At 36.0% G+C, this 16,100-nt stretch overlaps 1 protein-coding gene across 8 annotated transcripts in view; it reads right to left on the reverse strand.

The window, feature by feature from the left end:
* Positions 1 to 16,100, reverse strand: part of erbb4b (erb-b2 receptor tyrosine kinase 4b) — a 655,930-nt gene that overhangs the window by 247,760 nt on the left and 392,070 nt on the right. For all 8 annotated transcript variants that reach the window (XM_087268193.1, XM_087268191.1, XM_087268190.1 and 5 more), the window contains one exon: positions 10,993 to 11,179. In XM_087268193.1, the coding sequence (XP_087124319.1) occupies positions 10,993 to 11,179 (187 nt within the window). The remainder of the gene's footprint in view (positions 1 to 10,992; positions 11,180 to 16,100) is intronic.

The following is a 16,100-nucleotide window of genomic DNA, read 5'->3' on the forward strand; positions in this document are numbered from 1 at the left end:
ACACAGAGAGAACATTTGAACTCTACAAAGAAATAGCAACTGGCCCAGCCAGGACTTGAATCAGCGACCTTCTTGCTGTGAGGCCACAATGCTAACCACTAAGCCACCCTTCAGCCGGCTGAAGGAAAGTTTCTTCCCCTCAGACTATCAGGCTGATGAACACTTAACACACCACACACAGACTCTTCCATACCCTCACTGCACACAATCAATATGTAGCATGCACTGCACTTTAACCAATACTGCCTACAACTATGTGGACACCTATTCATTGTACATATCGCTGTCAATTTCTCATTGCCGTTGTATTTGCACTGTCATTTTATTGGCACTGTCTGTATTTTGCACTGTGTGGAGCCAGCAGCTTTACACTCATCATAGCACACGTGCAACTGATGATGTGAAAATAAAAGTAATTTGATTTGATTTGTTTATTTGTGCATATTCTGCATAATCATATTCTACATCCCTTACTTTACTCTACATTATCTTACCTCTACATTCAACGCAATCTCATCGTCGCTGGTTTGAGCCCCGGCTGGGTCATTTGGCGTTTCTTTGTGGAGTTTACATGTTCAACCCGTATTTGTGTGGGTTTCCCCAGGGTGCTCCGGTCTCCACTACTGTCCAAAGACATGTAACAGGCAAATTGAATAAGCTAAATTTGCCATAGTGAATGTGTATAAATGCAAGAGAGTATGCGTGATTCCCAGTGCTGGATTGCGTCTGGAAGGGCATCCATTGCGTAAAGCATATACCGGATAAGTTGGAAGCTAATTCTGGTTTGCAAAATGAATGAATGATGCAGCAAATCAGTCATTTATTGAGGACAAAAGTAAGAGTTTATGGTTCATTGATAGCAAGAGTTGTACCTTAAAATAAAGTGTGAGCCAGGGATAAAATATCAGTGCTATAAAAGCCTCCTTTCGTAAATGTAAACAGAAACACTTAAGCCCCATTTACAGGGGGCGTCATCGTCAACACTTTCAATTCACTTTGAATGGGTGACGTCAGGCGTTGCCGAACTGCATTGTTAATTCGTCTGTGCCAATTCAGAGGTGTTGCTTTCTGCAAAAGTTAGGACTAGCTCAACTTTTCAAACACAGACGGAAGCGTCAGCCAATCAGATCGCTGTGTGCAAATACACCAGCTAGACAGTGGCCTATTGCTGACTGAATTTCATTGGCTAACGCTGCTATGACGATCACGTTAGCCCCAACTTCAGACACGCCTTCAGTCAAGCATTGACGCTGACGCCCCGCGTGAATGGGGCGTTAAGAGGTTAATGCTGTTCAAAGTAAATGTAAAAAATACAGTATCTGAAACATATTGGCCAGTAAGTTGTCAATTTAATCCAAAAGTCTTGCTTCCATTTTAGAAATAGTAAAAATATAAAAACTGTTAACACTAGCAAAGCAAGAGTTATGTCCAGTTATGTTCCAGTTGATAAGGTTTAAAAGTACTGCTTCTAATGCATTGGTCAAAAAGAAAAGTGATCAATGGAAAAAAAAAATGGAATGGAAATAAATGAAATAAAAAATCCCACACACCATTGCCATGTCCAATAAGTAGCACTCATGCTAAACATCATAAACAATGCAGGCGTGAGCAGCTCAGCAAACCCCATGATCCCTCATCGTAAAGCTCAATAAAAACAGTACAAGATACAAATGAAGTTGAACATTACTAAATTTAATTAGTTTGTTTATATTCAGCCCAAATAAATTGTTTGCAAACAATTTATTTTAAAAAAGGGCAGAAATTCAATGAATACTTTTTTGTTTAGTGTATAGTTAAAGGTAAAAGAGCAGATTTAACAAAGACTCAAAGAAAATTAAAGCAAACAAATAAAGAATGAACACAGGCATAAGAAAACGATGGCTGAGAGGGTCAGAATAAATGAACAAGCGGATCTTCTATTTTTTTTTTTTTTTTGTCTTCCCTGTGGGCATAGCTGGGGTTTCAAAAGTTCCTGGACTCAACTGCTGTTCCATGTTAGTCTACTCAGGACAAGAATAACACACTCCTTTAGGAGAACCTGGACTTCACGACATTCCTAAACACTGTCATCTTCCAAGAATACATCCTGAAATGCAGCACAGTTAGTTTTTAAGTGATGTCAGCATTGTAACGTGGCATTTGGGTTATGTACGCTGCGTTGAGCGGACTCCAGATGAGGGACTGGGTAAGTGGAACAATACACGCGGCTTGAATTATTTACCCGGTCTGCTAAGCCATGGTTCTCTCTGCTCTATTTCCTTCTGCTTATGCACAGCAAGTGAATGAAGATGTTATGTGGACCAGAAACATTGTTCCATAAGAGCTAGACAGTGTTCCAGAACCATTATGTGCGCTAGGTTAACAATCAAGCTGGATTTCATTTCGCAATTGGCCATTTTGCAGAGATACACAATTTAGTATGGACAAAACTGTGAGGATTAGAAATACAGTGTTCACAGGGTTGCTCCTTTTTTATGCATCTACCATCAGTCATGATAAGACAGTATGGGCCTTACATTTATTTCATATTTGATTTGTCTTCCAATCCTAATACTTATTTGAATACACTCAGACATCTTCACACCAGACCCCTACACGAACAGAATTTTTTAAATTGCATTAAGTGTAGTCCTAAATTTCTTGACATTACTTTACAGTTTTGGGAAATTTTCTTTCAATGTTCGACTAAAATGCTATTTTAATAATTAGATCTGTTTAATAAATCTGTTTTGTTCAAATGCATATACTTTATAAATTCACAGAGAAATGGATAAAATTATTAATGCGGAGCACAGTGTATAGAGAGGAATAAGTTATCATACTCAATTTTACCATCTTTTAAATTCCCAAAAACATTCTTGCTTGACAGATGGGGAAAATAGAGCAGTTCACTTCCAGAATGATTGGCCACCAATGACTTCCACTTCCAGTTGATGTTTAACATTGACTTCCATAGCATTATAGAAATAAATGAGTAAAAAAAAGACAAAAGTAATAGTTAAAGGTTTGCTAATAGCAAGAACTGTCCCTTAAAATAAAGTGTGAGCAAGATATAAAATGTCAGTGCTATAAAAGCCTCATTTCCAACAGAAACAGAAGAACTTGAGCGATTGATGTTGTTACATTAAAAGTAAAAATTGCAGTTTCTGCCATCTATTGGCCAAAAGGTTGTTTATTTAACTAAAAAGCCATGCTTCCATAACAGAAAAAGTTTAATTAGTTATATTACATATAGTACAGTAAACTACAAATGTCAAATACAAATAAATAGTGTTAAGTTAAAATCAAATTTCAGTTATGTGCCAGTTGATGATGTCAAAAAGTCATGCTTCTAATGCATTGGTCAAAAAAAAAAAATGGCCAATGGAAATAAATTAAATAAAAAATGTCATATACCCTTGCCATGTCAAATATATTGAACATTACTCATACTTAACATTCAAACTAACTTCCTGAACAATATAAACATGAACAGCTCATCAAACTCCATGATCCCTTTCCCTCAGAATGAATGGCCACCATTGACTACCACTTCTGATTGATGCTCATATTGACTTCCATAGATTTATAGAAGTAAACGGTAAACAAAAAACAGTTTGGATATCTTCCCAAAATATATTTGCCTATGTTTAATAGAATAAATAACTTCATAGAGGTTTGGAAAAGTGGAGGGTGAATAAATGAAAACAAAATATTCATTGTGAAAGTGAACTGCTCCTTATATTCTCATTGGTTGAACTTTGTTTCTTATATTCTCATTTAATATCATGATAATGACAATGTAATACTTATCTTTTTTTAAAAAAATTATTCATCAATTCATTCCATGTGTTTACAAACTGACAAAATGTTCTGTACTACACTGTTAATATATATATTATATATATGAACATATCTTTATATATAAAGATAACACTTAAACAAAATGTAACTCCAAGTGTCCCCTTTATTTTTGATCAGTATCTAAACTGCATTAAAAAAAAATGTCTGAAAGCCTGCTAATAGCCACTGTTGCATGCTAAGATTACCAGCTCTCAAACATCTTTTTAGTCCTTTTAAATCTCCACAATGTGGCTAGAAAAGACAGATACAATGACGTCCAACAACTAGTATGGTTTGATATGATATGTCTCCTGGAATAACAGTTAAGCAGAAACATATCTGCAGTCATTTGTCAAAGCAGATGTAGCAGCACATGGTAAATGCCAGACCTCTGCATTTCTATAGTGTGCATTCAGCCAATCAAAAAGAAGCAGAGCTGTTGTGTAAGAGCAGTGAACAGGTAATTGTGAGAGTCTTTCAACTAGCCCCAAGCACAGTTAAGCAGAAAGTACAGATAGAGTAACAACAAGATCATCAAAACCCCCATATCACTGTTCTGCTTCATCATTTGTACTTTATCATTTGTACATATGTTAATTTCCTGTAATGATAGATTCTTGCATTCGATTTTTTTACACATAGTGAGAAATGCATCTAAACTTTGCTCTCTGTCCTTGCAGTGAAACGAACAACATTTTAATGCATTCTATCTGAACAACACTGAGGAATATTTAATAGGCACCACACAATAGACGCGGTACAAAGAGCAGGGCTGTTGAAAAGAGGTCCTTCACAGACAAACCGCAGTGATTAGAGCAATGAATGGAAAGGACATTTACCCTTACGTATTTATTTCTCATCTATATAAAAAAAAGTCAGGCTTTCTTGCTTTAAAAGGACTGAGCAATCACATACTGAAAAAGTGTTAACTTCAAGTGTAAATCAAAGTAATGGATATGGGTTCTGTTTTATTTTGTCATACAAGCACATACAACTGAGGTTTCTGCTATATGGCACTGTAAGTGTCATGTTACATGGACTGAATTTAGCCTGCAACAAGTTTATACAGCTAATAATTGGATCATTTACATATAATAAAATTATTGTAATTATTACATTCATTTATTTGCTTGAATAATTTCTTATTTGCAAGTTGCATTTGGTTGTATTACTTCACTATCTTTAAAAGTTGTCAATCGGCATAAAGAAAGTAAGAAAAAAAAAAAGGAAACAGAATCATAAAAATTAAATAAACTCTGTAAGGATGCACACAATTTTATATTATAATTATATAATTATAACCTGTGCAAGCTAAACAAGATCTTACTAGGTTTTTTTAGAAACATCCCTGCAGGTGTGTTGATGCAAGTTGGATCTAAAATCTGCAGGACACCGGCCCTCCAGGATCGAGAGTGGAAACCCCTGTTATAGATCAAATAATGGACATTTTTCACAAGACTGTTTTGACCTGTTTGTTATGACGGTCATCAGCATCTAAAACCTTTGAAAGTTTTGAATATTTTGATTTGGATTTGAAAAATATATAACTATTTATATGTATTTAAATAATGTATATGATTTATTATTTATATACAGTTGAAGTCAGAATTATTATATTCAAAGGGGGGCTAATAATTCTGACATCAACTGCACATGTTATGATTTATATCATCTTTGCATTAAATTACCGGTTTTGCAAGATGTTTGAAATGCACCGTATAGTCAAATAAATTTGACATTGTTCTCTTTTCTGTCTAGCATTATCAGTTTAAATTTTCTTCTAAAACTCTAATAGCACCATTGCAGAGTTTTTCTATTATTACGTCAGCCAGAGGCGCCGCTTTGGGGTGGGGGTGTTGCAGGGTAGTTGGCACAATTCTAAGGGCCCACGCAATTTTGGGGCCCCCAGAGCTAATATTACTATTGCTACTATTACTATTTCCATCCCCCCACCCCCCACTCGATCGGAATGTTGTCATAGGGCCTGTATCAGCCAGCCACATCCCTGATTTAACCAAATAGGATTGTTAAAAAATATGTATTTGTTTGTTACTGCCCTCAAACTCTATGCAACTATGATGATTTCCGCTACTGAGAAACCCAGAAATGTGAAAGTGGTCCATCCAGATAAAAAAAATTCTGGTATTTCTACAAAAAAAAAACTTTAAACAGCGTGATTGATCAGCTTAGTAGCAGTGACGAGTGTGTGCTGAGAGCAGCAAGCTTGATGGAGCGAGTGTCCAGTTCTGTAAAGGAGCTCCAGATGGAAACTTTAGTTTTGTGTTAACCTTATTATGATTAAAGTTATTGCATGTCCACCGGTTCCCGCCTCTGAATGAGAAAGTTTTAGCTATGCTAGTACATTAAAATAGCATTCATAAAAAACAAAGCAGAGCAATACAAACAGCACAGAGATGTATAAATGCACAACTACGCACAAGGCACACACCATGGGTAACATCGATCCCTCAACCTAGCCCTCACAGTGACATCACTAGCTCTATTGAGTGCATGTTTCTGAAAGCGCATGTCTGAGAGTGCATGTGTAAGTCTGCAGCCATACACTATTGGAAGACTTTAATCTTTAGTTTCATGATCACTTATTTCTTACGTACAATAGTCTTAAAGCAATTTCCACTGTACTTTTCATGATACATGTTACAAACACACCTAACCAAAGTTCAACTATACTGTGTACTTTGCATTAGTAAACACTTTCTAATGTAGCTTCTCCAGTTCTTTTTGCATATCTATTTGTCTATAAGCTTCCATGGCTCCAGCAAAACTGACAGAACTAAACTATAATAAAGACTTGGTTCATAAGCAAGCACTGCCATCATCAAGTTGGTCAAGCTTCAGCGTTCCCCACCAAACCTCTCACTGAGTTTTATGGATTCAATTCCAGGTGCAGATATTTAGCTGTATTTCACTGCGAGCGTCGGCCCTCATCCATCCACTTGCTCAAACACCGGCTAAGGCATTTCTGATGGAAGTTGTGTGAAATCAATTTAGTATGATATCCATATTCATGAGTACCTCTCTCTCTCCAGCTAAAGAGAGATGGGAGAGCTCTCACCAACTTCACAAAGGCTTCAACCAGTGAAATCCTTATGATATACATTTCATTTCAGCCAGACGCTGTTATTTACTGTGAAGCCTGATTTATACTTCTGCGCCAAGTGATCGTCGTACCCCGCGGCATATACCTTGCATGTCATCAACGTCATTGTGAGCATTTATACATCTGCATTTTGTTTGCATTGCTCTGGCAATAACGCTTATGAAACACTAGTAGGCAACATTGTTTCTATGTTCCAGTGTCTTTGGCAGTGTTTTGAGCAGTGTTAATAAAAGCTACTTTTGAAAGTAGTGCGTTACAATATTGAGTTACTCCCCCCTCCAAAACAAGTAACTAATTGCCATTCTTAGTTACTTTTTGTGTAAAGTAATGAATTTTATTACTTTTAAGTTTCTTTTGAGTTATTTTTCCTTACCTGGCTGAGGTTTGATCTTTTTTCAAAACTTGCAGGTGTTTTTCAGCTTTGTTTATAGGGAAGCTCTGCAATAAACAACCACCTATAGAACCTACACTTTCATTTTCCTTCAAAAAATGTAGGATCAAATTATATTTTGGGAACTTTATTGAGCCCAGAGCTACACATGCTGTACATACAGATTAATCAAAGCATGTAAAGTAATGTGTTTGCTACTTTTGAATGTTCTGTGTAATAAAGTAAATTCACTGTCCATTGAGAAAAAGATTGCAATAAAGCCTAGGAGTACTAACATGAAATAATTTATATTCATGCAAAAACAGATTTTAAACCTTTAAAATGTTTAATAACAAAATAAACAGCAAGACGATAAAAACATCCCCACATCAAAATAAATCTTTGAGCTTCTTACATTGAATAAATTGCTTCACGTGGCCTTAACAAGTGTGAAAATTGCTTTACAAATGAGAAAATATTGAAAATATATTACAAAACGTAGTCGCTTCTACAGTAATGTTAGACAGTGGCTGCACCTCCTTAATAATAAAAAATAATGTCAAACATCAAAGCTGAAGGTGGGATGCGGGTGTAGTGCTTCCCATCATTTTTCATGAGGTCTTGTTTTTTGCAGTGGTCTAGAGTTTTACTTATACATAATCTACACTTAACAACAATCCACTTCTTTCCCTCGATGAGTTCAAAATAAGAATCCATTGTAAAAATGTAAGTCTCTGGCCTACCATTGTTTCTGTTTCTGCCTGTAGTGATGACGGGTGATTCTCGAATGAATCGCTTGTTTTAACTGGATTTTCTAAGTGAACAGGTCAAACCTGTTCATTAAATTCATTCGTGAAATGGTTTCGTCTTTGGTAAGTACTAACTTACGGGATACCACCTCTGACTCAAAAATAAACCAATATTAGTTAGTAGAACAATTAGTCAATTAGTAGGCTCAGTTAGTGGAACAGTAAACTGACTCATCTGCAGTGAAAAAAAGAGACCTGATGATGACGATGAATGCGAGGCGACTGTCTGTTCCCTCGCAGCACACTCAATCATTGAGAGTGTGATTTAACCTGACTAAGGTCATCTTTATTATGTAATATATTTTGTAAAAGCCAATAAGGCAAGGTAAAAAGTAACTAAAATAATATTACTTATTTTTAAAAGTAATGCATTATATTACTCGTTACTTTGGAAAAGTAATATTATTACTTAACTCGCTTTACTTAGAATGTGTTACCCCCAACACTGGTTTTGACTTTATACCAGAAATGAGTATGATGCTACTGTAGAGGTCGCTCAAACTCATTGAGAAGAGAAAGAGGCATGTGCAAATGAATGTTTGGCAACTTTAATCATAAAGTAAACACAAATCAAATTTATCCATTCAGAGCTCCTCTGCACTCACACCATCGGCCTTGCGCTGCTCCCATGGCTCTTGGCTCCACCCGCACTCGTCACCACTACCAAGCCAACTTATCACAAATCTATAGCTCCGCGTCACCATAAATTAGGAATGGGCCAATAAACTATAATTTATATAATATCGAATCATCCAAAAATTTCAGTCAATAACAATGATAAGCTCTGGACTTATTCATTATGTTGGCTTGAGAAAGCCAACATACTGTTATACTACTCTGTCCTTGAAAACAAACGTATCTCCTCCTAGGCCGTTCATGCCACAAGGCCCAAATGTGGTCAAAATGTGCCTTCTGCATTCAAGATTGTTGCTATATCTCCTCATGCCTGTAAGACTTATCATTTTTCTTATAAAAAAAAATGTTAAATATTAAATTTTATAATCGGGGCATATAAAAAAATTATACAAGCCCCAAATTTGACCAAAAGCTGTATTAAGATGAGGTAGATTTTGTTGCTATATCTTTAAGGTTTATCAGACTTATAGTTTTCCAATAAATAATTTTTAAGCATTATTTTTTTCAAAATATGTTGACTTAAACTCCATATTTTTTACTGATATGGCAAGCCATTTTTGACTTAAACTCCATATTTTTTACTGATATGGCAAGCCATTTTTGCATGTATCACATTCACTTATTAGGCATTTTAATTTCAAAAAAATACAGCGAGCCATTTTTACATAATGTTCATTCCCTTAGTCCCTTTATTATTCAGGGGTCGCCACAACAGAATGAACTACCAACTTATCCAGCATTTGTTTTACACAGCGAATGCCCTTCCAGCCGCAACAAACACCAGGAATACATAATGTTCAAGTCCAGTTTTTGACACTCATAAAGACTGTCATAGAAACATCGGGGTTGATTTAGATCACTTATATTGCCAAGAAGCTTTGATTTATCATCACTAACCTGTCAAATGTCCCCATAGCAATAAAACAGTATAACCTAGCAACCATTTAAAAATAGCATTATCTCTAAATCAGAACATCGTAGGGACCTGGGCATTGGCTTGTTTCACTCATGCTAGCAAATGGGACTTCCTGTGTACTATGCATGGTAACAATGATAATGGAAGCCAAGTGCTAATAATGATTAGCTACATGCTATGAATGATTATCTAAATGCAATAACATATGCTAGAAATGCCTACTAAGTATTAGCATTTGATCAAACATGTACACGAGCATTGCCATTTAGCAACTGCTTAGCAACCACCTAACAATGCCATAAACGTTTGACTTTCTCAAGCCAACATCAAAGTTTTTCAATGAACTTTAGATTCTAGTTTTTTTATTGATCTAAGAACCAATCACACAGCAGAAATGTGCAGAGATAATAGAGATGCACAGAATTTTCAGCCATCGACAAATTAATTGGCCCAAAATGTTATGCCATTTAATGGACCATCTAATTTTTGTGGTTTCAGTCATTGTTGGGGTACTCTTTTAAATCTGGAAGCATCAACAACTTATATCGAAATATATATATATATATATATATATATATATATATATATATATATATATATATATATATATATATATATATATATATATATATATATATATCGTTATTGTTTAATATGGAAAATAATTACCGAGATTATCAAGCCCTATCGAGAATAGAGTTGTGCATCAGGGTCTATGTGAGGGTATGGCATCGCATATGCAATACGATGAGTGCACTCAACACAGAAGTACAAACTGGCCTTTACTTATTATGAGGGGTTTTAGATGGGATCAATGCATTAAATGGGATGTATCATGGAAATAGTACTTTTTTTTTTGTTGTTTACATGTTTATAATCAGGTCCCTGGTGCATCTACTGACCCAAATAACTTAAAAAAGGACATACCAGTAACTATTTTTGGCAAATGGTTTTCTGCAATCATGTTAAAACAGTTGAAGTGCAGTTCAGATTTCACTCCCCTATCGTCACTTAGTAAAATAATCGTACGTCACATTCCTTAATCTGCAACTGTCTACCCACAGCCAGTTCTGTTTACTTCATTTATCAGATGGAGATTTACAACACCCACTGTTTTATCATTTAACATTCTGTTTCTCTAGAAACTGCATCACAATACAAAAAAATAAATGGTTGCAGCTTCCGATTGATATAGACTTTAAAGTCGAAATCAAAGCAAATGACTAAAACCAATTTGTCGAGAAACTAAGATTTGTTGATACACGTGATGAACATTTAAAAAGATGAAGACCTGCAGAGTTGTAGACTTAAATTGTACCTGTGAGGTTCTTAAGGCCAAGCTGACGGAGGCCAAAGTTTCCGTCTCTGCGGTAGTTGAGGAAGATTGCCAGAGCATATCGGTCTTCATACAGCCTGGTGCCACGGATGATGCGAAGATTCTCCAGGGGAAGATATTCAAACTGATTCAGTGCCACGAGCACATAGCCAGTCACCTCACGAATGGACTGCACACAGAATAAAAGGACAATCATTAATCAACATATATATATAAATGAAAAGTAATTAAATACATTTACTACCAATTTAAAATTTAAACCTAATACCTGCATTATGAGAAAACATCAAAGCAATGCATGTAAATAATTCTGACTAAATATATATTTTTTTCTTTTAACAATGAAATTGATTTTCGTCTACTTGTTAAACAGTAGCCCCTTTCACACAGTGATACCGGTAACTTTCCTGTAAATTTCCGGAACGACTTTACTGGTAAATTCAAAAAAACGCTTTTCACACAGGCAAGGACGTTCTGGAATTTTTCTGCAAAACACCATTCACACATCTAAAATACCATTAAATTCTGACATCATTAACCAGAAATAACCTTTGATCGTCTGCACTTCTATTGGTAAACAAAAAAGGGAGTCTGGCTTTTGTTGATAGTTTCACTTTTATTTAAAGCTTTAGTATTCATGCAGCTGCTTTGTACACTTAAGTTTAACAACAATATCCATCCATCCTGCAATATGGTGAGCAGCAGCAGATATCAGTTCAGCTAGTTAGTCAGACTTTGTTATCTTGCCAGACTTCTTGTTAAAAAGAACAGGATCCCTCCCACAGGATTCAGCTGAAATGTGTTGGTGTCTCAATAATAGAGATGGCCATGTTGTCCCAAAGACATCCAAGGGCAGAATCGCTAACCACAGCTAAATGTTTACACATTACAAAATATTAGGATAGATAAGTATTATGAACAACTTTGATGAAAATATTTGGAGGAACACTTTTGCATGTCGAGATGTACATAATATGTGTGTGTGTGTGTGTGGCCGCTCACCATAGCACTCCTTCATGTGCACACACATCAAGCAACTAATTCAGAGCTTGAAGGTAAACAAACAGCAGTTTATCATATGCATTTTATCACAAATTTTTTAAACAGTTGGCATTAATATTGTACAGACATTTTATCTGACTAACATCTAGCTGCTGAATGTGTCTGGAAAAATATTCAAAGGTTTTCATTTTTTTAAACAGCAGGGATGTAAATGCGGCTGAATATTTTGACTGGGTAGAGTAGATGTTTTCACATTTAGAATGTACTCTTTCCGGCAATTTTTGTCGGAAAATTGCCAGGACGAATTTATTGGTATTTTCAAAAAGGGCCTGGTTACACATGATCTTTTTTTCGGATAATTGCCCAATAATTTTCCGGGAAGGTCTGTATGTGTGAAACAGGCTAGAGTTAATAGGCATTTTACAGTCGCAATACTTAAAAATAAATCAAAAAATTTTGATAATCCATTTGAGTATTAATAGACTGTCTGCTTAATATCTTTTGATACTGCTCCTTTAACGGACTATGAGAAACTTTGCAAGCACATATCAACTTACACTAACCCTAACCCAAACCCTAATCCCAACCTAACAGTCTACTTATAATCTAATGAAAATTAGTTGCCATGTAGATGCAGTGTAACTTAATAAAAAATGTCTGGGTTTTGCACACATAATTTACATTTTTGTAAATATTAATAAATGATATCTTAACACAGATATACAGGTATATTCATTTTTACAAGAAACTGGGAATAGGTTGATATGTAAATACTATTTTCTTCCAATTATGAGTTTACATCTTAAAATTCTCATAAAATATTTTGCATTCCATCAAAAAAAGTATTTGTTTTCTGTAGTTATAATTTCTTTCATTGTCAAACAAGGCTCTGATTCATCTGCTGGATGTAAGGATAACCATTTGTGTGGATGTTATGTAGTTACTTTGAAAGACCCATCCAACTGCATTAAGCTACATTATTTTCCTAATACAATTGTTTGTGTTCCACAGACTGAACCAATCGTACATGATTATTGGACAGCCCCCCTTTTAATCTCAATTTTACTTTAGTTCCAGACATTACACTTAAGTTTCACAACAATATCCATCCATTCTGCAATATGGTGAGCAGCAACAGATATCAGTTCAGCTAGTTAGTCAGACTCCGTTATCTTGCCAGACTTCTTGTTAAAAAGACGCCCTTCCCACAGGATTCAGCTGAAATGTGTTGGTGTCTTAATAATAGAGATGGCCATGATGTAAAGAAACGTGTAGCTTCACCTCAGGCCTCTCGGCTCATCATCCAGTCATTAGCTGAAGTGTTGGGAGTGGGCAGCGGTCTGGCCAACAGTAGGACACAATGAGCCAGAGGGGCTTTTCTCTCTCTTTGTCTTCTTCTCTCTCTAACTATCTCTCTTTCTCTACCGTCTACTAGACAGATAATGATCATGGGGATGACTCAAGCCCATCCAAGCACATCCGTGAGACCCTCGCCGTGACATACTGGTGCCGTCATTGTGCCTGTCATTAAGGCAGACACAGTTTCATTCATTCTGACAGAGCGCCTCCTGTGGTGAATGATGCCACTCACTGTGAGTCTGTGTGTGTGTACTGAGGGGCAGAATTAGCCCTGAGGAAACGCTAACATCGACGAGGGCTTTCGTTGACAGCCGTCAGTTAGCGTGAGTTTCATCTTAGGAACCATGCAGCGTGACAGGCCCGGTCCTGCCGCTGTCATCGTCCGCCATGTCCGGCTAATGGGCAGAGACGTGAGCTCTTTTTAGCAGCAGCGCTAGAAGGCCGGTTAAAGCCTCAGTCATTTATCTGGGCTAATGAACTGGTCTAATAGCTGCATGAAGCACGTCCTGCATGGGTATGTGGGGATCACTGATGTGCTCTGGGAGGATTGTGTCAAGTAGGGTTACAGGACTTCCAGTGAGAAGAAGTGGAGAGTGGAGCAGCAGGAAATAACATGGGTAAGACCATTTTTGCCAATGAATAAATATATATATATATATATATATATATATATATATATATATATATATATATATATATATATATATATATATATATAAATATATATATATATGTATATATATATATATATATATATATATATATATATATATATATATATATATATATATATATATATATATGTGTGTGTGTGTGTGTGTGTGTGTGTGTGTGTATATATATATATATATATATATATATATATATACACAACTGCTCGTTAATGCAAGTTTCTAATCAGCCAATCACATGGCAGCAATTCAATGCATTTAGGCATGTAGACATGGTCAACAAGGTCTGCTGCAGTTTAAACCGAGCATCAGAATGAGAAAGAAAGGGGATTTAAGTGACTTTGATTGTGGCATGGTTATTGGTGCCAGACGGGCTGGTCTGAGTATTTCAGAAACTGCTGATCTACTGGGATTTTTATGCATAATCACCTCTAAGGTTTACAGGGAAGGGTTTGAAAAAGAGAAAATATCCAGTGAGCAGCAGTTCTGTGGGCGCAAATGCCTATTTATGCCTGTATGTATGTATGTATGTATATATATATATGAATATGAACATGTATAAACAATACACATGCAGTGCAATACACATTCACATTTGCTAATTGTGCAAATGTTTATTCAGCCCAAATTACATTTGTTACTATTTACTTATCTGTCATTCCAAACCCCTGAGACCTTCATTAATCTTTATAATCTTTAAACACAAATGAAGTCATTTTACATTAAATTTGAGAGCTCTCTCATCCTCTATAGATAGCCACAGTCATGAGATATTCAAAGTTCAGAAAGCGAAAACCAAAAACATTGTCATAACATTGCATGGCACTTCAATAGTTTAGTTGTAATCATACAAAGCTCTAAAAGACTTTTGCGTGCCAAAAAAGTAAATTAAAAAAAATAATCAGATTTTTCTATATATTCTCTCCTGCACCAGGTCGTCAGGGTGCACTTTTACTACAGGCAGTATGGTCTATTTCCAGTCAGCAACACAACACACAAGGGTTGTCTTGCCTGTAGTAAACACACACCCTGATCTGATATGGACAACATTGGTGACAAAAGTGTTCTTGGAGCTTCACGTTTACAGATCAACCATTGATTTGACATGGGATACTTTGACAATGTTTTTTGTTCATTTTCTGGACTTTGAATGTCTTGGGACTATGTATGTAGGATGAAAAAGCTCTCGGATTACATCTAAAATATCTTCATTTGTGTTCAGAAGATAAACGAAAGTCTCATGAAATCTGAATGACATGAGGATGAGTAATAATTAACAGTATCACACATTTCTCAATATATTGTGCATTTCATCTAAGAATGTATAATAAAACAATACTTTTAACTTTCTTTACTTATGTAATTGATTTATTTTATTGGTAAACGAGAAACAGCAAATATTCAAAAACCTGTTGCTCCACTACTCTCACATTCTCTGATCCTGTAATGGCATCCGAATCTGGATGGAAGCACGAACACTGGCTGAGCCTTTGACCTTGCTGTGGTCTCTCCATTTCCTCTTCCTCTCCTTACGGCCAACAAAAAGCCAATGCACTTGCCATATCCTGCCAACAACCCCCTCACCCCTGGACACTAGGAACCAAAACCCATCCCTGTTACCTAGCAACCTCTGGAACCTGCTGCTGTATTAAAGACATGAGAGAGAGAGAGACAGAGAGAGAAAGAGAGATAGAGAAACAGCAACATCTTTGTTGTACTTCTCCTAATTTAATTAAAGGATTACTTTGCAGAGATTTTCCACACTGCCTATTTGGCTTCCCCTGTTCACTTTCCAACACCATTTAATTCCTCTTTCTCAAACTAATTTGTTATTTTCAAGCCATTGGATCGATACTTCCCTGACTAGAGAAGAGAGGAATAGGACGGGGCACTCTTCTTTTTCTCCTTTTTTCCTGTTTGCTCAATAATGAAACATATAAATAAAGATAACACACTCTTGTGATTACAAGCACAATTTACAGCTAATGATGTGGCCTGAATAAGTAGCTCTTTCCACCTGTTGTTAAAAATAACACATCCAACCGGAGCTGCTAAAGA

The sequence above is a fragment of the Danio rerio genome, chromosome 9, assembly GCF_052040795.2.
Source record: "Danio rerio strain M-AB ecotype USA chromosome 9, GRCz13ab, whole genome shotgun sequence".
Classification (NCBI taxonomy): domain Eukaryota; kingdom Metazoa; phylum Chordata; class Actinopteri; order Cypriniformes; family Danionidae; genus Danio; species Danio rerio.